The sequence below is a fragment of the Delphinus delphis genome, chromosome X (genome assembly GCF_949987515.2).
Source record: "Delphinus delphis chromosome X, mDelDel1.2, whole genome shotgun sequence".
Lineage (NCBI taxonomy): Eukaryota > Metazoa > Chordata > Mammalia > Artiodactyla > Delphinidae > Delphinus > Delphinus delphis.
In genome coordinates, this window is record NC_082704.1 from 27072783 (window position 1) to 27095209 (window position 22427).

A 22427-nucleotide genomic window follows, 5' to 3' on the forward strand; every position below is an offset into this window, starting at 1 on the left:
ACTCAGCTGCCGTGGCTCACGGGCCCAGCCACTCCACGGCATGTGGGATCTTCCCGGACCGGGGCACGAGCCCGTGTCCCCTGCATCGGCAGGCAGACTCTCAACCACTGCGCCACCAGGGAAGCCCACATATGTGATATTTTTCATCAAAACAAAAACACTAGAGACAAATTGTGTGTGAAAGATATTTTATAACTCTCATCTTAATAATAGCAAGATTCAGGGTCTTCCCTCCCCTTCCTCAGTGTTGCCACTACTGAACTATATACTTTCAATGGTGAATTGTATGGTAGGTAAACTATATCTCAGTAAAAGTAAAGCTATTATATAAAAAAGATACATGTTGATCATTTTAAAAAATCAAAATTATGCAGAAGTACATAGAGTATAAAATGAAAATACCCCTCCTGTTCCTAGTGCCATTCCTCAGAGTTCCTAGTGCCATTCCACCACTAACAATATGGTGGATATCCTTCCAGACTTTTCTCTATGAACACAAACTACATATGTATGTAATATATGTATATGTATTAAATGGGACCATACTGTTCTTTATTTTGTTCACTCTATATCTCATGGACAACTTTCTGTGTCAGCACATATGCTTCTGAGGTGTCTATGGTAGGCCATATTATAGACATATTGATACATGTGTCTTTGGTTCATTTGGCTCCCTTTGCTGCTTTCAAGACTTTTTCCTTCCTGTCCAGGGCCAAGAGCAGCATGGGGAACAAAGTCCTGTCCCATGACAGCATCTTCATGTTGAAGTCTGAGTCTGAAAGATCAGGAAGCAGAATATGCCCCTCTCCAGAGGTCCAGAGAGGCAGACAGCTTCAGGTAACAGTGAACTCGAGCATCAGTGCCTAATTGGACTATTCATCTTCCATTCCCGACTCCTCTCCTGTCAAAAAACAAGGAGGGAGGAATTTGGACCTGCTTCTCAGCTGATTCTACCCCACTGTTGTAAACATTGATGAGAGAACAAATAAATACATGATGTGCTTACCTAGTACCCGGCACACAGTGTTGGCTGGTATCACCATATTCACTTCTCTTTACACACCCCAAGAATGCTTTAAGTATTATGACAGTGACATTCCACTGTTAATGTGCAGACATTCCAACCCCCTGTTTTTTCTTTCTTCCACAGAGATCTTATATTTTTAGAACTCTGCCTAGAGCTTTGAATGGTAGTGTGCATAGAGCTGCGTTTGGAGCTAGGCCGCAATCTGTGCCCAGAAGTGGAGTCGGGGTTGCAGGCACCAAGATCACTGAGGTAATAGAAGAGAATTGTTCAAAGTCGGACAGATAGACCTACACTTGAATCCTTGCTCTGCTATTTATTGGCTCTGAGACTTTGGGCTGATTGCTTAACCTCTCTAAGCCTTCCTTTCCTCATCTACATTGGGTATAATATTAATATCTACCTCAAAGGGTTGCTCGTGAGGATTGAATAAAGATTCAGAGAGATTAAAGAAATTGCTCAAGCTGACCCGTATAGTTAGTGGTAGACCTGGAACTCTGACCCAGATGTGTTGACCTCCAAACCCATAGTCTTTCCCTTACACCAGTCTCTAAGATGTTGGGCTTCTCTGGCCCTGCCTCCACAGGAAGGAGGGTACATCTTTAGTCTATGTAAAATGCAACACCTACGTAGAACAGTCTCTTACCTTCAGTTACCCCTACCCATTGCTCAGTCAGACTCTTCTCCACTAGAGAGCTGATTATTTTGCATTTGGCAAGAGGTAACTGGGGCTTATTTCTGACATGTCTGCTTAAGACCCCCTATATCTCTCGCTCTGATTTTCATACTGTGTGTGGAAGTTCTGCTGGGTACATTAGCCATGAAGGGTGGAGAAGCAAACACTGAGATGGTCACCAGTAGCGCTGATCTTATGGTTGTAAAGCAGCCCCTAGGTCAGTGTTGGCCTCTCGCACTACAGCAGGAAAAGTCACTTCCATGAACTTTCCAGTCTTCAGTTTTAAACATCAACACCAGCTTTCACCTGTCTCCACAGCTATACTCCCTTGGCATCCAGTGGCAAAAATCGGCAAAAATCCAGGTACACACGAGCAAATGCCACGGGGTTATTTCTTACATTCAGAAAGGGGAACATTGTTTCCTGGACTCCTCCCTCTCTCCCTCCTCTCAGTCCCAGAAACAAAGAGACTCTTATAGAAGAGATAGTCCATTAAAATAAAAAAAGATAAGAAAAAGATTCTAGGGGTGTTTCTTCCCACAATGAAGGGGGCAGGGAAAACCACAGTAGCCCAAAAACAAGTTTTCTTCAATGTCTGGTTTGGGCCCACACCTCATACTTTTGGTTTGCTCCCTTAGTCCCTCCCTTGGGAAACAGGGCTGAAGGTGGAGTAGGGTGTTAACAGAAGCTGAGTCATCAACAACCAGATTGATGCTTGCGTGGGAAACTTCCCTTAAGTGCCAAGGTGACATTCCTAAATGACAGGGTGGTTGATAGCATTAAGTCAAGGGTCCTGACATGCAGTGTTGCATAGAAGCTGGGGTAAATACGGACTTGGCCAATGGTTGGGTCCCTTGAAGGAGCAGGATTCTTAATGGATTAAGTGACATTCAGAGCAAGTGGGAGATTGTGGGAGAGGAAATCCAGGCATACAGTTTTGTTAGAAATACCAAGACCGAGCCAATTTTTTGTTTTGATCTGATAAATGCACGCATCCCCCACCCCCCGAGAGGGGGTGTCAGCGCCCATCGACATGTATTAGCTCTAGAATTACCACAGTTATCTAAATAGGAGAGGAGTGAACGGCTAAAGGAACCATAAGTGATTTCATGAGCCATTCGGAGTTTCACCGCCCCAGCTGTGCGTACTTAGACATACATGGATTCATCTCTGACAAGCATATGCTACTGGCAGATTTTCACCTGATGTCCTATCTGAAGTGTTAGGAATGTGGGTGCCTAGATTACTCTTCGAGATGTTTCATGTTCTTTTTATTTGAGGACAAATTGACAAGAAGAGGTAATAGCAGATTATTAGCATCTTCTTATTGTTGAATCAAACTGAATTCAGTCATTTAAGAAACTGAGAGCACAAAGCAGCTTTTCTTATTGCTCACAGACCTGACTCTCCCTCTGCAGCCCTTCTTAAGGAAGCAGGCACACCGCCTCTTCTGGCTGTTGCCTTTAAACTTCCTGAACTTGAGTATGGGACATCCCCTTCCCGGCCCTCGTAGTTAGGAGACAGGAGTGCGGATTGGTTAAGAACGTAGGCTTAAAGACAAGCAGACCTTTTCAGATGCTTGCTCTGCCACTGTGAGAGTTAGGGCCAGTCATGTGATTTCTCAGACCTGGTTTCCCCCATCGGTAATATGGAGACCACAAGAGCAAACGCTTTCAAAGAATTGTAAGGTTTGAATGAAATACATCTATGGAGAGCACTCCCTGCCTAGCAGGAAATAATAAAGATTAAAGCAGAATAATGCCTTCAGTAAAAGTTAGCTGCCATTAGTATAGTGATTATTATCGCAGTTGGGCTTGGGGATGGTTAATCCCCAAGGTCTCTCCTCAAGAGCCCCCAGTGGGACCTGGTAGTAATAAGAGGGCACCTTAGACATTGGCTGGGAGTACCCCACAGGCAGAAACTCATTGTGGCCCCTTTTCTTTGGCTTTGAGAGTTTGACTGCCGTCTGTCCTGAACAGGAGCAGAGCCTATGACAGAAGCAAGCATGTCAGCTCCATGACAACAAGGATTTTGTTTTGTTTATTGCTGTGGACTCACTGCCTAGAATGGGTATGGTACACTGCACATGCTTAGCCAGTACTTGTTAAAGATAAAATCAGGTGTTCTGATCCACATCAAGGGGACCGTGGCAGGGATCGGTGCCTCAAATTCAAGTGTACCATGAACTTCAAACTGGAATCAACTAAATCAGTCTGCTGAAGCTCAAGGTAAACCCAAACGATCAACTTTATCCACTTCAGAAAACTAGTAAAAACCAGTTCTAACCAGGACTCGTTCTGTAGATTTTCTAAAAATCCCAGAAAATCAATCTGGACAGGCTTAAGACAAGCAACCAACACGGTCAAGATTTGATCCAGACAATTCCTGGACTGATAGAATGATAGAAAGCCCAGATCGTAACTCAAAGACTCACCTTCACAAGATCTGGACTTCCAAAGACAGGGCCAAGGTCAAAACAAAGATCAGACTCAAACAAGATTTATAGTTGGCATCAGTAGGAGGTAACACCAGGATTCTGGTTTGGATCAAACAAGCAATTTGAAGTTTCTGTCTTTGGGGATTGGCAAACGGGTGCAGCCAATCCCCAGAGAGTGAACCAAGGCTATTCGTCTTTGGTTTGAGGACGTACTGGAAGGGAAGACAAGGAGGTAGGAGATGCTTTCCGTGGCTCGTAGTTTTCACTTTGGGTTCTTAGCCCTTCAACCATTAAGCAACAAGTAATTTGGAGGAAGGCACACAAGTTTTAACTTTTTCCTTCTATCCTCCTCCTTGACAGATCCCACCACGGGGCCCACGCCAACCCAGCATCAGCTCACCTCTTATTCAATCTGACACAGTCTCTAAGGAGTTTGAAGAAATCTCTGTTGCTGATGAGTCACTGAAGAGCCCACGGAAGAAGGGTTTATCACACACGATCTTGACATTGAAGAAGGCAAGTGTTAGCTCCATCCTAAGTCGCAGGTTGTGGGGGACGCTTTTATTCCTGCTGTAGCTCACTACTAGGGGGATGTCTGGGGAAGGAGCTGCCATTCTTGCTTTTGGTTTGCCTGGTGGTTTACATTTTCTGTCCAAGTCTACAAACCAAATAATCAGCACTGTAATTTATAAGAAATGGAAGACAGTATTTCTGAAAAAAAAGTTTGCGGATGTTTTCAGTTATTTCACGAAGAAAACAATAGAGATTTTTATGGAAGTAAAGCCTCTATAGATTCCAATGCCCAAATCTCAAAGGTTAGGGCACGTAGTATTGTTTGATAGACACATATTCGTATGAAAAGTCATTTGACACGAGAGGGCAGGTATGTGTATTTCATATGTCCAGCTTTGCCAACCAAAAAATACCCATCAACAATTGGAAAATCAGCAGATTTTGCTCACATCAACACTTCCATTCTCATACTATTGTGTGGTTAATTTGATTGGTTGTTTTTGAGCTTGAGAGGGCTTTTAGAGTGAAGTAGAGTTTAGAACAATTAACCTTGGGGACTAAAAAGTATACAGACAGGTAATTTATGATGAAGATAATTGTCCAGTCAGCGCAAAACTCCTCTGTTTTGATGTTAAAAGATTCTATGGAGAGAAGCAGCCTTCAGTTAGATATGGCAACAAAAAAACAATTTGGTTAGGACCAAAGTTAAAGCACAGGCTTTAACATTCCTTGTTGTCATGGAGCTGACACGCTTGCTTCTGTCATAGGCTCTGCTCAGGACAGATGGCCGTCAAACTCTCAAAGCCAAATTAGGATGCTCACTGATTTATGAATTTAGGCTACGACAATAGCACTAAGTCAGACAAATTGGAACAGTCTGAACTGGTGGAAGGATTGAATTAGATAACATTTTTTATCATGGTAAAATACACATAACATAAAATTCATCATGTTGAAGTGTACGACTCAGTGACATTAAGTACAATCATGATGTGCAACCATCACTGCTCTCCAGTTCCAGAATAGCTTTGGCTCCTGCATAAGGAAGCCCCAGGCCCACTAATCACTCATCACTCCTCCTCCCTCTCAGCCCCTGGTAACTACTAATCTGCTTTCTGTCTCTGGATTTGCCCACTCTGGATACTTCATGTAAATGTAATCACACAATATATGGCCTTCTGTGTCTGGCTTCTTTCACTTAGCATAATGTTTTTGAGGTCCACAGCACAGATCAGTACTTCAGTCATTTTTATGGCTGAATAATACTCCATTGTATGGATGTCCCATGTTTAGTTTAGCTGTTCATCCATTGATGAACATTTGGGTCCTATCCACCATTGGCTATTGCTGCTGTGAACATTCATACACAAGTCTTTGTTTGAACACCTGTTTTTAATTCATTTAGGTATATACCTAGAGGTGGAACTGCTGGGTCATATGGTAATTCTATACTTAACTTTTTGAGGACCCACCAAATTGTTTTCCCCAGCAGCTACACCACTTTACATTCCCACCAACTATATATGAGGGTTCCAATATCTCTACATCCTGGCTAACACTTGTTATTTTCCTTTTTTTATATACAGTGTTTCTAGTGGGTGTGAAGTATCTCACTGCGGTTTTGATTTGCATTTCCCTAGTGACTAATGACGTGAAGCATCATTTCATATGCTTATTGGCCATTTGTATTATCTTCTTAGGAGAAATGTCTATTCAAGTTCTTTGCCCATTTTTAAATTGGGTTGTTTGTTTTTTTGTTGTTGAGTTGTAAAAGACTTTTTATATATTCTGGATACTACACCTTTATCAGATATACGATTTGCAAAAAAATTCTCCCATTCTGTGAGTTGTTTTTGTAACTTTATCAAGAGAACAAAATTGGATAAAATTTTTAAATTTTTGTTGAAGTCCAATTTATTGATTTTTTTCTTTTGGTACTTGTGCTTTTGGTGTCATATTTAAGAAACCATTGCCAAATCTAAGATCATGAAGATTTACCCCTATGTTTTCTTCTAAGAGTTTTAGCTCTTATATTTAGACCTTTGATCCAGTTTGAGTTTATTTTTACATATTGTGTGAGATAAGGGTCTAACTTCATTCTTTTGCATGTGGCTATCCAGTTGTCGCAGCACCATTTGTTGAAAAGACTATTCTTTTCTCCATTGAATGGTCTTGTCACCCTTCTGCAAATCACTTAACCGTAGATGAATGGGCTTATTTCTGGACTCTCAATTCTATTCCATTGATCTATATGTCTATGCTTATGCCAGTACTACACTGTCCTGATTACTGTAGCTTTGTAGTAAGGTTTGAAATCAAGAAGTGTGAGTCCTCCAATTCCATTCTTCCTTTTCAAGATCGTTTAGGCTATTCAAGATCCCATGAAATTCTGTATGAATTTTACAATCAGTTTTTCCATATCTTCAAAAAGACACATTGGCATTTTGATAAGGATGGCACTGAATTTGTAGATCACTTTCGGGAGTATCACCATCTTAACATTAGGTTTTCCAATCCATGAACATGAGATGTCTTTTCATTTTTTTAGTTCTTTAATTTCTTTCAGCAATATTTTGTAGTTTACAGCGTGCAAGTCTTGAACCCCTTGGTTAAATTTATTTCCAATTAGTTCATTCTTTTTGATGCTATTGTAAATGGAAGTGTTTTCTTAATTACCTTTTTTGGGTTGTTCATTCTGAGTGTATAGAGATACAACTAGATTTTGTGTGTTGATTTTGTATCTTTCAACTATGATTGATTCATTTATTAGCTCTAACAGATTTATGGGGATTTTTCAGAATTTTCTTTTTTTAAATTTGTTAATCTTTTAATTTCTTTTCTTTATAGTATGTCATTTATATTGACTTCTCTATACAAATTTATTTGGTATTTTCTTCTGCTTTCATAAGTATGCAAAATCTATCTGGGAATTTTTTCCCCAGACATTGTAATTTTCATATGTTCTGGGAATTTCTATTTGGCTCCTTTTAAAAATAGTTTCCATTTCTCTTTGAAATTCCACATCTGATCATTCATTATAAGTATAATGACTATATCTATATACAGAATTTTCTGTACATAAGATTATGTCATTTATAAAGAGGGATAGTTTTACTTCCTTTCCAATTTGTAGGCATTTTCTTTCTTTTCCTTGCCTAATTGCTCTGGTTAGAGCTTCCAGTAGACTGCTGAATAAAAGTGGCAAAAGCAGACATCTTTGTCTTGTTCCTCATCTTAGGGGAAAAGCTTTCACCGTTAAGCCTTTCACCATTAAGTATGATGTTAGCTATGGGTTTTTCATATATGCTTTTTATCCCTAGTTTGTTAGGTGCTTTTAGCATAAAGGGTATTGGATTTTGTAAAATGCTTTTTTTACATCAATTGTGATGATATTATTTTTTCTTTCTTTCTATTAATATGGTATATTACATTTGATTTTCATAATATATTACATAATTATTTTCATATGTTGAACCTCCTTGCAATTCTGGGATAAATCCCAGTTGCTTATAAAGTATAATTGCCCTTAATATGCTGTTGGATTTGGTTTGCTAGTATTTTGCACATGTATTCATGAGGGATGTAGGTCTATAGCATTCTTTTCTTGTGATGCTTTTATCTGGCTTTGGAATCATGGTAATGTTTGCCTCATAGAATCAGGAAGTGTTCCCTCATATTTTTTTTTGAAATATTTGTGAAGGATCGGCATTATCCTTTAAAAGTTTGGTAGAATTCACCAGTAAAGCCATCTGGTCCTGGGTTTCTCTTTGTTGGGAGGTTTTGATTACTGATTCAATCTCTTTACTTGTTATAGGCATATTCAGATTTTCCATTTCTTTTTGATTCAATTCTGGTAATTTGGATGTGTCTAGGAATTTATCCATTTCATCTAGGCTATCTATACAGTTATTCATAGTACTGTCTTATAATCCTTTTTATTTCTATAAGGTCAGTAGTAATTGTTCCCTTTCATTCTTATTTTAGTAATTTGTATCTTGTCTCTCTTTTTCTTAATCAGTCTAGCTAAAGATTTGTCAGTTTTGTTTTACTTTTCAAGGAACCAACTTTTGGTTTCATTGATTTTCCGTACTGTTTTTCTGTTCCCTATTTCATTACCTCTGCTTTAATCTTTGTTATTTCCTTCCTTTTGCTAGCTTTGGGTTTAGTTTTATCTTTCTACTTTCTTAAGGTGGAGAGTTAGGTTATTGATTTGAGACCTTTCTTCTTTTTTAACAAGCATATACAGCTATAAATTTCTAAGGACTGCTTTTGCCGTATCACATAAGTTTTGTTATGTTGTGTTTTGGTATTAATTCATGTCAAAGTATTTTCTAACTTTCCTTTTGATTTCTTCTTTGACCCATTTGTTGCTTAAGGGTGTGTTGTTTAATTTCCGCCTATTTGTGAATTTTCCAGTCTTCCTTCTGTTATTGATTTCTAGTTTTGTTCTGTTGTGGTCAGAGAAGAGACTTTGCATGATTTCAATCTTTTAACATTTATTAAGATTTATTTTGTGGCCTAGCATATGGTCTATACAGGAGAATGTTCCATGTGTATTTCAGAAGAATATGTATTATGCTCTCATTGAATGGAATGTTCTGTATATATCTGTTAGGCTTACTTGGTTTATAGTATTGTTTCAAGTCCTCTATTTCCTTATTGCTCTTCTGTCTAACTATTTATTCATTATTGAAAGTGGGATACTGAAGTCTCTATTATTGTATAACTGTCCATTTCTCCCTTCAATTCTGTCAATTTCTGCTTCATGTATTTAGGAGTGGGTCAGTTGTTTGGTGTGTATACATTTATGATTGTTCTATCTTCCTGATAGGTTGACCCTTTTATCAACGTATAATGTCCATCTTTGTCTCCTATAACAATTTCGACCTGAAGTCTGTTTTGTTTGATGTTAGTATAGCCACCTGACCTCTCTCTTGGCTACCATTTGCTTGGAAGCCCTTTAATCATCCTTTCACTTTCAACTTATTTGTGTCTTTGGATCTAAAGCGAGTCTCTTGTAGATAGCATATAAATGGATCATGTTTTTAAAATTCATCTCGCCAATTTCTGCCTTTTAATTGGAGAGTTTAATTCATTTACATTCATAGCAATTACTGATAAGGAAGGACTTCTTCTGTTTTGCTCTTTTTTCCCTATATATCTTACATCTTTTTTGTACCTCAGTTCTTCCATTACTACCTTATTTTGGATTTAATTAATTTTTTTCAGTGTACTGTTTTCATTCCCTTCTCTATATATTTTAAAATTACTTTCTTAGTGGTTACCTTGGGGATTACAATTAAGAAAATTAACATTTTAAGACATGTAGTTTTCTCTTTCTATTAATTTGAGTAAGCTAACTATGTATTTTATAGGTTAATGAATAGAGTTAAATTATTTATAGTCAATATTTCCTAACATAATCTAAATATTTGTCCTGCTTTAATGTCATAAACTCTCTATTAGTAAATTGAAAAATTGAGTCAGGTTGTTATAGGTTAAATCTTGGGCTTGCAGGCAGAAAGTCTAATCTTTGGTGGTGCAGTTAAACCCTTACCATCCCTAGGCATGAGAGTTTCTCAGCTATTTCTGCCATCCTCCCTCGTTTATGAATTCACTAGGGTGACTACAAGGGGGGCAGATGGCAGCAACAGTAGCAGGGCCATCCAGTGTAATAGGTCATGTTCATTATTCATCCAAATCATCAAGAAAAGTTGGACTATATTCCCTGATCCCTATTTAGGAAGATAGGGAAGTAATGCCTTTGGAAAAGATGTTTACTAAAGGCTAAGAATGAAAAGATGTTGGTACTTTAAAGGCTGTGTCAGTTAGCTGGAAGATCCACTTTGGTGAATCTTTAGTCTCAGTAACTCTGGACTATAAGTAAAGGGCTGTAAATCAGAGCTGGAAAAGATGAAAAGATTTCATAGTTAAAAGCATTTTACAGGGAAGGACAGTAAAGCACAAATAGATGCCCAGGGTCAAACACTCTGGTAGTGGCAGAGCTAAGACCAGAACCCAGTCTTTTGACTTCCGTCCCAGTACCCTTTTCACCCCATCATGTTGCCCCTAGCTTAAACACTACAGTTTAGCTTTAAAAGGAAAACAAAGTATAAGTTGAAAGAACAGTTGGTAGGGTGGCCAGCCCAGGAGGGCGTTCTGGTGGCCCTGAGGGAATCTCCTTGGTTTGGTGTCACGCAGAGGCTGATCAATTGCTATGCACTAAATCCTGTATGTGCATGGATTCCTCACCACAAACCTGGAAGACAGGGAATGTTGGCTAAGGGAAACTTAGCGTGACTCTTCTTTCTGACTTTCTTCCTTCCGCCTAATTGAGGAAAGGCCTGGGTAGCGCTCTCTAACAAGGCCAGGACATCTACTTCTTCCTTGTGACTCTCTCCCTGACACATGGATGAATACAAAAGAGTCCAGGAACACTTATGACACAGAGGCTGCTGCCACTGGCTCCCTGCTTTGGAATCTCTTAGGTCTGCAAGTCCCACAGGAGGTTTGCCCTTATCCTTAATTTATAGATGCGGACAGAGATTTAGAAAATAATTTGCCCAAGATCACACAGAGAGTAAATGATGGAGCAAAGATCTGAATCCAGGTCTATCTGACCTCATTCACTCAAAAGTAAATAATTTTGAGCTGTGTCTGTTTACATAGGCACTTCGAGTAGGAGCATAAAGAGTTGTATGTTTGCCTTTAGATGTATATCACAAAGGCTTACGCAAAGCTAATTACAGACACTGTTCAGTGCAGTGCAACTCTGACATTTCCAAAGCTGCACTGTCATTACCTGAAAACCTTGATTATACTAAACCAATTTCACCCCCTTCAGTGTGAGGGCTGAGCCCTTCATCTTTTTCTCTCTTCCTTCCTAACCAAACCCCAATCCTTTTTCTTCTTTTGAGCTAGAAAGATATAATTCGTGCTTTCATTAAATCCCCTGAAAAGAAGCCAAACAGGACTTGAATGTGGCTCCCAGGTCTGGTGAAGCAAATTTAAGAATTCCAGTGTTGCCAAGAGTATGATTGTTGTCAGGCCCAGCAACCCCATTTTCAGATTTATGGCCTTGCAGTGTGGGTCAGTGGTTTCTGGGGTGTTTTCTAGAGTTCCCTGCAGCATATCACTCAGAGATCAGAAACCTCAAATCTAGGTGAACCACTTCTAATAGGTAGAACGATCACCAGGTTATGGACGCCATTGGAAATAATTTCCATTGTGAATTGTATTATTATGCTTCCAACAGAGCCATTTGGATAGTAAGGACTTTTTTCCTGATGCTTTTTTCTTCAGCAACCATTCAGGGGTGGGTTCAGAGCGCTTAAGTTTGATTCAAGCTCTTTCTTTCCCTCTTTTAGGCAAAACCAAAGCAGGCGAAGCCACGCCTTCCACTGGCTTCTGAAGAAGAGAAAAGCACAACCGAAGGGAAAGAAGCTGACCAAAAGAGGCCGAAAAAAGACAGTATAGGTTGGCATATCTTCACCCTCACCCAGAAACATGTCCTCAAGCTTACCGGCATGATGCTATGTGACAGGAACCCAGGCCTGCTGTTGTGGTCCTCAGAGAGCTTTCAGTTTAAGATGCATACTAATGTGGTCCAAGTTTATCCATCTAAACTGCCCAATTAATACAGTTGCCACTTGTGTGAGATTTAGGTAAAGGGCCATACCTGGATTCCTATTGTACCTAAATGAATTTCCAACCAGAGAGGTGTTTTATGTTTGTTTGTGTGTTTAATTCTATGTCTAATGTACATGCTGAGTTCCTCCGTGAGCCCAGATATCTGAGGGCAGCCAGTGATTTCCCCTTCAGCATTCCCCCTCAGCAACAGAACCAGACAATAATAACAGAACTGGTGAAAAAGACCCTGGTTTTTTAAAGTTGCTTTTCTCTTCCAGTAGAGAGAAAAGGTCTTGTGTTAACAGTGAGACCAGTTCCCATATCCATGGGCAAAGAGGGCTTGGGAAGCTGCAGACAGATGTCCTTGGCGGCCAACACCCATCAAATCCCCAAACAACAAATACCACTGGAGTGAAAATGTGTGTGTGTGTGTGTGTGTGTGTGTGTGTGTGTGTGTGTGTGTGTGTTAGCTCCAGCTGATGGCAATCTAATTTCAGGCAATACTTGATAAACCAAAATTCCTGTTCCACAAATTAAGTCAAACAGCTCTTTCATATTTTTTCCACAAAGGATTTCACATGTGGGTTCAAAGGCAGGATATCCCTAAATACGTTTTCCCATGAAAAGAAACAAAACCACAAAACTCTTCTGCATAACAACAACAAAACAAGAAATTAAATGAGTAATTTCTTTTGCTTTCTTTTTATCCTCTTTTCATAATTAATTAATTAATTAATTAATTTTTGCAGTACGCGGGCCTCTCACTGTTGTGGCCCCTCCCGTTGCGGAGCACAGGCTTCCGACGCCCAGGTTCAGCGGCCATGGCTCACGGGCCCAGCAGCTCCGCGGCATGTGGGATCTTCCCGGACCGGGGCACGAACCCGCGTCCCCTGCATCGGCAGGCGGACTCTCAACAACTGCGCCACCAGGGAAGCCCTCATATTTATTTTTAATAGCTGTCACTTTTACACACAGAGGATAATACTTATTCAGTGTCCATGAGGGCAGATACTTTGGTTTTCCATGTCATGGGAGTGGTTTGGAGTACAGCACCCCATGCTCAACACTGTATGCTGGATGTGAAACCACTAGATGGAGCTAGGGACCAGTGGATGATGAGGGAGGGGAGGCCCCCGAGGGCCCTCCCACCTGGGGATTAAAATAAGTTCCTTAGTAAAAGTACTAGAGAGGAGAGGAGCAGTCTGTAGAACTGCTGCCTTGTGCTCGACCTGAAGCCTGTGGACCGATGCAGTTGTTAAGGCTTTCCAAGAATGGCTTTGCATGTATATTACATCAGATTATTTTAATAAAGAGAGTTGAAAGCAGAAGAAATGGGGGGCCATAATCCTACCTTCCAGATAACCCCTGTTGACACCTTTCTAAAAAATAAAGCAATACCTGCACATTATATAAAAATTAAGTAGAATTAAGTAGAAAATAGAAATACTAAGTAGGAAGTAGAATTTCCCTTCACCCTGCCCCAGTCAGTTTCCTAAAAGGTAATCGTTACAAGTTCAAAAATTGCCTTTTGCTGTGTCTCACATCTAATGGTGGAACAGAGTATTGATATAATGGTGATGTGCCGACCTTGGAATCAGTTCATAAAACCGGATTTCACTTTGATTTAAAAATTTCCCACCACAGAAGGCTAATAGTGACCAAGTTGTTCCCTGTGTTCTGAATAGCTACTTCTCCATGCTAGGGAATTCAATAGCAAATAGGTACCCATTGGGCCAGGGAGGAGTATTCTTATCTTACAGAATCAAAAGTACACATCTTTCCTTTTCCTTACTTCTATTTGGTACAGGTGCCTCAGGCTGGGAACAGAGAAACAAAACTGGGATTTATGAACAGAAGACAAGAGATCCGGCTGCAAACAGAGATGCCGCTGAGAGCCAGGGCTACCCATTTCTAGCGGCACACAGAAGACAGTGTGGAAGGAGAGGCTCAAGTACTTTGGAAAGAAGTGAGCATGAATCCAAAGGAAGAAGCTTTAAAGCATCCAGTCTAGCACTTGACCTAGGTAATGGAGCTTGGTTCCCACCTGCCGGTAAGACTGCCAGGGATTTCCGTTCCTGGAACCTGCCCTTGGTGAAGCAAGTCATGGAGCAGCCCCCGACGGCACGAACAGAAAGCGCTACTCCTCAGGAGCTGCTTTCAGATAAAGATGACATGAGAAGGAGCAATGCCGGTATAGATTTTGAACGCAGAAAAGCACCAGCATCACAGCCCATACCTGGAGACATGGAAGAGTCCACGGTTAGTGGTCTGTCACCATCCCGTGATGATGGGGCTTCTGGAGCCGAGAAGACAGAAGCCAGAGCCGCTCTTTTACCCGTGGTGGGAAGCCCTTCTACAACCCGAGATATTTTCTCAGCGTTTACAGATCCTTCTGATAGCCAGTCAGAAGAGGAAGAAGCGTCCATCTTTGATTTGAAAAGTGTCCAATTTAAAATGAAGTCAGCTCAAGATACCTACAAAGAAAAGTCTCCTGGAAACGTTCTCCAGGCCTTTACCGCAAGCACTTCAGATAGCTTGCTGAGAGCTTCGGTAGAGGGAGGTATTTCTGCAGAGAGGCTGCCTCCCAGAAGCCTTTCCCTGTCCTCGGGGGAGCTGAAAGCTGAAGCCATTGCCTCAGAGGGTACTTTAGAGGCTGACAGTGGTTCTGAGCAGCAGCTGGCTCTTGGATATCTTTTCCAGCCCTCCAAGAAGCACAGAAATGAACAAGAAGACTTCCCAGAATCAGAAAGTTCAGCTGCGGGAGTGAGCGGTCCTGAGCAGCAGCAGATTCCTAGGCGGTGGGCTCCTAGATATTCTTCCCGTGCCTCGGGGAAGCCAGAAGTGGAAGCCGTCTTTTCGTGTTACGAGAGTGCTTCCAAAGAGGGGAGTGGCTTTGGGCAGCAGCGGGCTCCCAGGCACTCTCTCCAGCCTTTGAGGAAGTCCAAAGATGGCCAAGAAGTCTTTGCAGAATCCGGTTTTGCTGTGCAAATGACCGGTTCTGATGAGCAGCTGGCTCCCAGATGCACTTCCCAGACTTTGGGGAGGCCCAAAGACCAAAAAGAAGTCTCCTGGGCTTCAAAGAACGTACCTGGAGTGTGGGGTGCTTCTGTGCAGCAGATGCCTCCCAGGCGCCCTTTCCAGTCCTGGGTGGGCCCTACATCCAAGCAACAAGCCTCTGCAGGTCCAGAGAGCGCTGCTGTGGAGTGGGGCTTTTCCACGGAGGCGCGGCCTCCCAGAGTGACTTCTCAGGCCCAGAGGAGACCAGTAGTGAAACAACCAATCTCCGCAGGTCCAGAGAGTGTCGACACTGAAGGGGATGCTTCTACCAAGCTGCTGCCTTCCAAACATTCCCAGGCCACTGTGAGACCTAAACTCCAGCAAATGTCAAGTTATGAGGGTGCTGCTGTTGAGGTGGGCATTTCTGGGGGGTCACTGCCTCCCAAATATCCTGCCCAGCGGGTTAACAAGTTTAAAGTTGAGGAAATGTCCTCACGTCTAGAGAGCATGGCAGTTGAAGAAGGCATATCTAAGGAATCGGTGCTTCCCAATCATCTTTTCCAGTTGTTCATGAAGTTTATGGTACAGCATATCTTTTCAGAGATCCCTTCTACTGAGGAGGGAATCCATGTGGATCCTCTGTTTTCAAATCAACCTTCCAAACCCTTGTCGAGGCCTGAAGTCGAGCACCAAGTTTTCTCAGGCTACGAGGGGACCGATGTTGAGGGAGGCATTTTTTTGAAGCAGCTGCCTGCGAAAAGCCCTTTACCGTGCTTGGGGAGGCCCGAAGGCCTGCAGGAAGTCTTCTCACGTTCAGAGAGCACTCCTGTAAAGTGCAGTAGTTCTAAAGAGCAGCCGCCTTGCAGACACCCTGGCCAAGCCGAAGATGAGGCTGAATTTCAGCCACAGACTTTCGCAACAGGCCCAGTGAGTGCAACTGTGGAGTGGAGAGGCTCGGAGGAGCACCCGCCTCCCAGACACCCTTTTCAGGCTCCTGCAGCCCCTGAACACCAGCAACAGGTTTATTCAAGTCCCATGAGAGCTGCTGCTGAGGGAAGCATGTTGGAGAGCGATCCTAGCTGCTGGTCCCTACCGAGAGACCCAGCTTCTGCAAACAAAACCAAGAAACACAGCCAAGACTCTGAAGACCTCACTAAGAACGTCCCGATTCCTGCTACCAAAACTGTGACGTTCACCGATGCTCCTGTCTGGCAAACATCCACTTCTTGGGGCACCTACTCTAAGGAGGAAGTTCTTGAGAGTGGTGATCAAGGTAACAGACATTCAAATTTATCCACCAATCGGGCTGTTGTTGAAAACATTTTTGGAGTCCAACTGAGAAAAACCTCTTCCTCATAGAAGTATAAGGGTGAGAAAAGAGATTTTACCAAGCTTCCTTCTGTTTCCCAAAGGGGTCCCCTCTGGACATTTGTCCACATTCTGTAATGGACACATAACCGTCTCCCCATCCCCCTTTCCCCGTGCACCTTACATGGAGATGGGAGTTTATGCTTTTCTCAAAATACCGTTACGTGGATGCTCTCTTCGGCGCCATGTAGATTTTAAAAGCCGGCTCATTAATAGAGCACTATGTTCAGACCCTCAGCTTGAAATGTTAATCTATTGTAAATGTTTGTGCTTACACAGCTTCTTAACTCACCTGAAATGTCCAAGAATCCAGAGCTAGGTGATTTCTTGAGCATTTATGGCTCTCAAAGCCTTTGTACCTTCAGACTCATCATCACACAGTCTTGTACGTGCCTATAACCGTATCCATTTAACCACACACTTGCATTAGAGACCACGAAGTAACAAATGCAATAAGATTTTCCTTGGAGTTAGAGAAATGACATCAGTGACCTAAGCGTCTGGCCTCCTAGGAATTTTCCCAGCCCACCTGGCAACCATTGTCCTACCCTGAAATGGGGATAGGAAGAGGGATGGACAAGGGAGGCAAAGGGACCAGTAAGAGGATGGTTTGCAAACTTTGAAGTACAGCTTCTTATCTACTCAAGGAACTCCTGCCTTGCCAAGTTGTGGGGAGGGCACAAAAGAAGGGGGCCCTTCTCTATATGTTATCTTTTTATTTTCATTTGGCAGTTAACAAGGATCCCCATTTGGGACATTATTGTGGGTAGGTCCCAGCCAGTCTCAAGACCCTGCCTGCCTCACTTTATTTATTTATTTTTAAAATAAATTTATTTATTTAATTTATTTATTTTTGGCTGCGTTGGGGGGGTCCTCGTTGCGGTGCGCGGGCTTATCACTGTGGTGGCTTCTCGTTGCGGAGCACGGGCTCTAGGCGCGTGGGCTTCAGTAGTTGTGGTTCGCGGGCTCTAGAGCACAGGCTTCAGTAGTTGTGGCACGTGGGCTTCAGTAGTTGTGGCTCGCGAGTTCCGGAGCACAGGCTCAGTAGTTGTGGTGCATGGGCTTAGTTGCTCCGCGGCATGTGGGATCTTCCCAGACCAGGGCTCAAACCCGTGTCCCCTGCATCGGAAGGGGAACTCTCAACCACTGCGCCACCAGGGAAGCCCCTGCCTCACTTTAGTTCTAACTTCTTTCATTCCTTTCTCAGGTAAAGCTCCTGGTCGACAGTCAGATCATGCCACCTCAGAGCCAGCTTGGATAACCATGATAAACCAGAGGCAGGAGAGTCTCCAGGCCAACATTCCTGTGAAAGAGCCAGAAACCAAGAATAGAGCTGGAGCCGAGGCTGAGACTAAGGAACCTAGATATGGGGTAGGACCTGGAACAGCCCACAAAACACTCCAAAAGGGTGCTGGAGCCAACTGATTGAGCTTACAATGGGAACTTTCCCAGACATGCAGCTCCCCAGCTCTTTGGATGTATTAGGCAAGGGAAGGGAACTCTTTGGGGGAAAAGACTTGCTTTGTACTCATAGAAATGTGCTCCACTTTATGTTCTTAAAGCATTTGTGAAAAGTAATGAATACGAGAAGGTTCTGTAAATCAAATCCTGTCCTAAATATTCTAGAGCAGGATTCCATGAAATTGGTTGAGAAATAAGTAGTTATTAAAAATCCCCAAAGGTCACCACTGGGGTGAGAGTTGAGTAACTATTCTTACAGATATTTTAGGCCTATAAATATGTATATGTATTTAAGAAAATATAAATGGAATTAAACTATACATATTATTTTTCACTTATTTTATTTCTGGGCACCTTTCCATATCAGTACATAATGATTTAACTTCATGTAAATAAAGGTAGTGTTTGGTGTTGGGTTTCCATATATTGATTTGGTTTGGTCTGGCATCTCCCTATAGGTTAAAAGAGGAGTTATATGATGAACTAGGCTAATGGTACCACAGGTGGATCAGGCATGCTGGGATGATGTCTTGCTTCCAATGTCCCATTTTCAATGTCTTTGGAAGTTTAAGAATGAGAACCCCTCTTGTCAAAACTACATAAAACTGACTCAAGAAAACTCAATGAAATTTACATATCGAGATGTCTAAGTTCCTATACTTTTTTAGGTGCTTACTGAATTTGTTGTGGGATCATGTGAAAATCTGTTTAACTCTTTGCTTTAAAGATCTTTTCATTTCATTATTAGTATTTTTAAGGGAGCAGGGTCATACAGGGGGCAAAGTCCACCTTGGTTAAAGCTTTGTCAGAGGGAAATACACTAGGGTATATGAACTAATTAATTTAGACCAGTTGTGGAGAGGTTAATTTGAAAAGCTTAAACTGTACAATTTTGAAAAGACCTATTGTTATATCACTTTGTAATGCAAGGAGCGCACATCAGATGTAAATAGGTTTTGTTCCATAGAAATCTATGGAACTCAAGTCAGTTAACTGATAAGGTTTGTTTGTGACCACCGCATTTCTGTTAGCTTTCTGTTAAGTGCTGGTAAAGTCCTAGAGAAGACGTTGTTGTCAAGTTACATAATTCTCTTGTTAACCTGTTTACACTGTTTGTATGATTAGACAGCCTTTTCTCCCAGCTCAGAAAGGTGATAAAGTTGAGCCAGCTTAGATTTTGTGAACCTAAATTCTGAACCAAGGTGCTTTCTGTGCTATTTCTTTCCTTATCTCTCTCTTTCCTTTTGATTAATGTTGAACTTATAATACCCAGGACAGGACTTGCACCTTGTGATCTGAGTAAGTAATTTGCTGTTTTCATGTCAGGACTTACAAGCTTTCTGTTTTCGTTTTTGTGTTAAAGAGAACTGGCCTTGCAGATGAAAACCAACCGAGGAGTGTTTTCACTTCTGATGTTAACAGACAGGAGAAGATGGCACTGAAGCCACCGAAGTCTACCAGAGCAGGTAAAAAACACACCCCAACCCCCCACTCCCAAAATAGCCCTGGCAGAAGTTGTGAAACTTTTGCAATTTCAGACAATACATGTCTCTTCCCCCAAATCAGCTTATGATTCTCTCATGGTTCTTCCATTAGATACAGATATTAGCTTGTTTTAGGAAAATCCAATTATTATGACTAAGTCAGTCCAATGTATAATTTTCAGAGGGTCTTACAGTCTTTTACCCCATCGAGGAAGCTGTATCGGAACAAAATTGTGATCACTCACTGGAACTTTCCTGTGGCTGGTATTCAAGAGGAAAGAACCAAGCCACTTTCTAGTCCATAGCAAAACGGTATTTTCTCACCTTCTACATTCCCAGGGAAACTGTGGAAAGTAATCCACTATAAATGCCCAATGGTATTGAATTGTTTTTTAACTATTTAGAAGGCTTGTTTCAGCCCCTCTGTATTCTGAGCAGAGGTATGAGAGGTGGGGAAATGTTGAAAGCTGAAACAAACACTGTGCTGTGATAGAATAGAATGGGGTCTGGTCAGTAGAGTCATGTGCCAGAGGGATTTGTTTTTTCAGAAGGAGCAGGGGGAGGGGAGGATAGATTTATATCGAGTCATCTTTGTTCTCTGCCTCAGTCCACCTCATGAAGAAATTAAACTAGGAATTAGGAACCCACCATCTGGCCATGATACAGCAGCACTTGACCTGCTTATAGCTGTGAATATTCTCATGGGCACAGTAATCCAACTCTCACTGTGCATTAGGATCACCTGATGTACTTTTTAAAAATTACAGATGGCCCTGGATCCATTGCTAGAGATTCTAATTCAATTAGTTCAGGAAATAGCATGTGCATTTGTATTTTTAAAAAGAGCCCTAGGGGGTTCTAATGTGTGGCCGGGGTTGAGAACCACTGGTTGAGTCTAAGCCACTAAGTCAATCAACCGTAAAGCAGGATGAGGGAAGGAGTAGAACTGGGGAATAGTGAAGTAGGCTGCTAGGTAGGAGTAGTTGATATAATGTTATTTAGCATAGAGACTTTTACAGGGTGTTTCTATTGAGTCATCAACAATCATTTCATACAGCATAATGGATTGGCAAAACGAAAACAGTATTGCCTAATATGAAATTTTAAAAACTGGACAGATACCATACAACATGTTTCCTCTCTGATCTCAATTCAAAAGGGTAAGACAATCCAATAATAACCACCCAAAGATTGGCATTTATAGCTGTAGGTATCTTCTCTCAGGCCTTCCCATGTCAGGCCCCTGTGGCTCTAGCCATATTGATGTTACCCTTTTCACATACCACCCTATGGCATTGCCCATGCACTGACTTTTAGAAGCCAGAGGAAACCTGAAAGGAGGAAAATTTTTACTGCATCCCATAAACATACTTCAGTATCTCTGGGGCTTCTTAACTGCTTGTGTGTTATTTGCTATGGTTCCAGTAGGATTCGAAGATGAGAAGATATTTCAAGTACCTTCTACGGAAGAAGAAACCAGAAGGTTTTCAACTCTCCCAGCCGTGCTACAACAGCCGGCTGAGCCGGATGAGCCAGTCTGGTTCTCCCTGGCCAAGAAGAAAGCCAAAGCATGGAGCCGCGTAGAAGACGCCACGCAATAAATAGCTCCTGGGTGGAGTATCAGCATTTTAAATGATAATTGCCAATAGCTGTATTAATGTCACGTAGTGAATTATTTACTGTGATCATTTTTATTACGCATAAGAGCCTTAAAAGGGGAATTAAAGCTAATAATTATTTGAATGAAACAGATGCCATGAATGCCTAACCTTCAGTACAGTCACTGCCAACATCTGAAAACCCAGCTTTTCCTCTATAAAAACTATGTAAAATGTAAAACAGAAAGATAGATCAATGGAACAGGAGAGAAAGCCCAGAGATAAACCCACGCTCATATGGTCACCTTATCTTTGATAAAGGAGCCAAGAATGTACAGTGGAGAAAGGACAGCCTCTTCAATAAGTGGTGCTGGGAAAACTGGACAGGTACACGTCAAAGTATGAGATTAGATCACTCCCTAACACCATACACAAAAATAAGCTCAAAATGGATTAAAGACCTAAATGTAAGGCCAGACACTATCAAACTCTTAGAGGAAAACACAGGCAGAACACTCTATGACATAAATCACAGCAAGATCCTTTTCGACCCACCTCCTAGAGAAATGGAAATAAAAACAAAAATAAACAAATGGGACCTAATGAAACTTCAAAGCTTTTGCACAGCGAAGGAAACCATAAACAAGACCAAAAGGCAACCCTCAGAATGGGAGAAAATATTTGCAAATGAAGCAACTGACAAAGGATTAATCTCCAAAATTTATAAGCAGCTCATGCAGCTCAATAACAAGAAAACAAACAACCCAATCCAAAAATGGGCAGAAGACCTAAATAGACATTTCTCCAAAGAAGATATACAGATTGCCAACAAACACGTGAAAGAATTCTCAACATCATTAATCATTAGAGAGATGCAAGTCAAAAGTACAATGAGATATCATCTCACACCAGTCAGAATGGCCATCATCAAAAATCTAGAAACAATAAATGCTGGAGAGGGTGTGGAGAAAAGGGAACACTCTTGCACTGCTGGTGGGAATGTGAATTGGTACAGCCACTATGGAGAACAGTATGGAGGTTCCTTAAAAAACTACAAATAGAACTACCATATTACCCAGCAATCCCACTCCTGGGCATATACCCTGAGAAAACCAAAATTCAAAAAGAGTCATGTACCACAATGTTCACTGCAGCTCTATTTACAATAGCCCGGAGATGGAAACAACCTAAGTGTCCATCATCGGATGAATGGATAAAGAAGATGTGGCACATATATACA

At 41.6% G+C, this 22427-nt stretch overlaps 1 protein-coding gene across 1 annotated transcript in view; it reads left to right on the forward strand.

Annotated features, from left to right (window-relative positions):
- KIAA1210 (KIAA1210 ortholog) overlaps window positions 1-21190 on the forward strand; it is a 36281-nt gene extending 15091 nt beyond the window's left edge. Inside the window, 8 exon segments of the mRNA XM_060001986.1 lie at window positions 711-837; window positions 4498-4653; window positions 11767-11830; window positions 12022-12126; window positions 14087-16690; window positions 17852-18015; window positions 19469-19571; window positions 21015-21190. Coding sequence (XP_059857969.1) covers window positions 711-837; window positions 4498-4653; window positions 11767-11830; window positions 12022-12126; window positions 14087-16690; window positions 17852-18015; window positions 19469-19571; window positions 21015-21190 — 3499 coding nt within the window.
- The last annotated feature ends 1237 nt before the right edge of the window (window positions 21191-22427 follow it).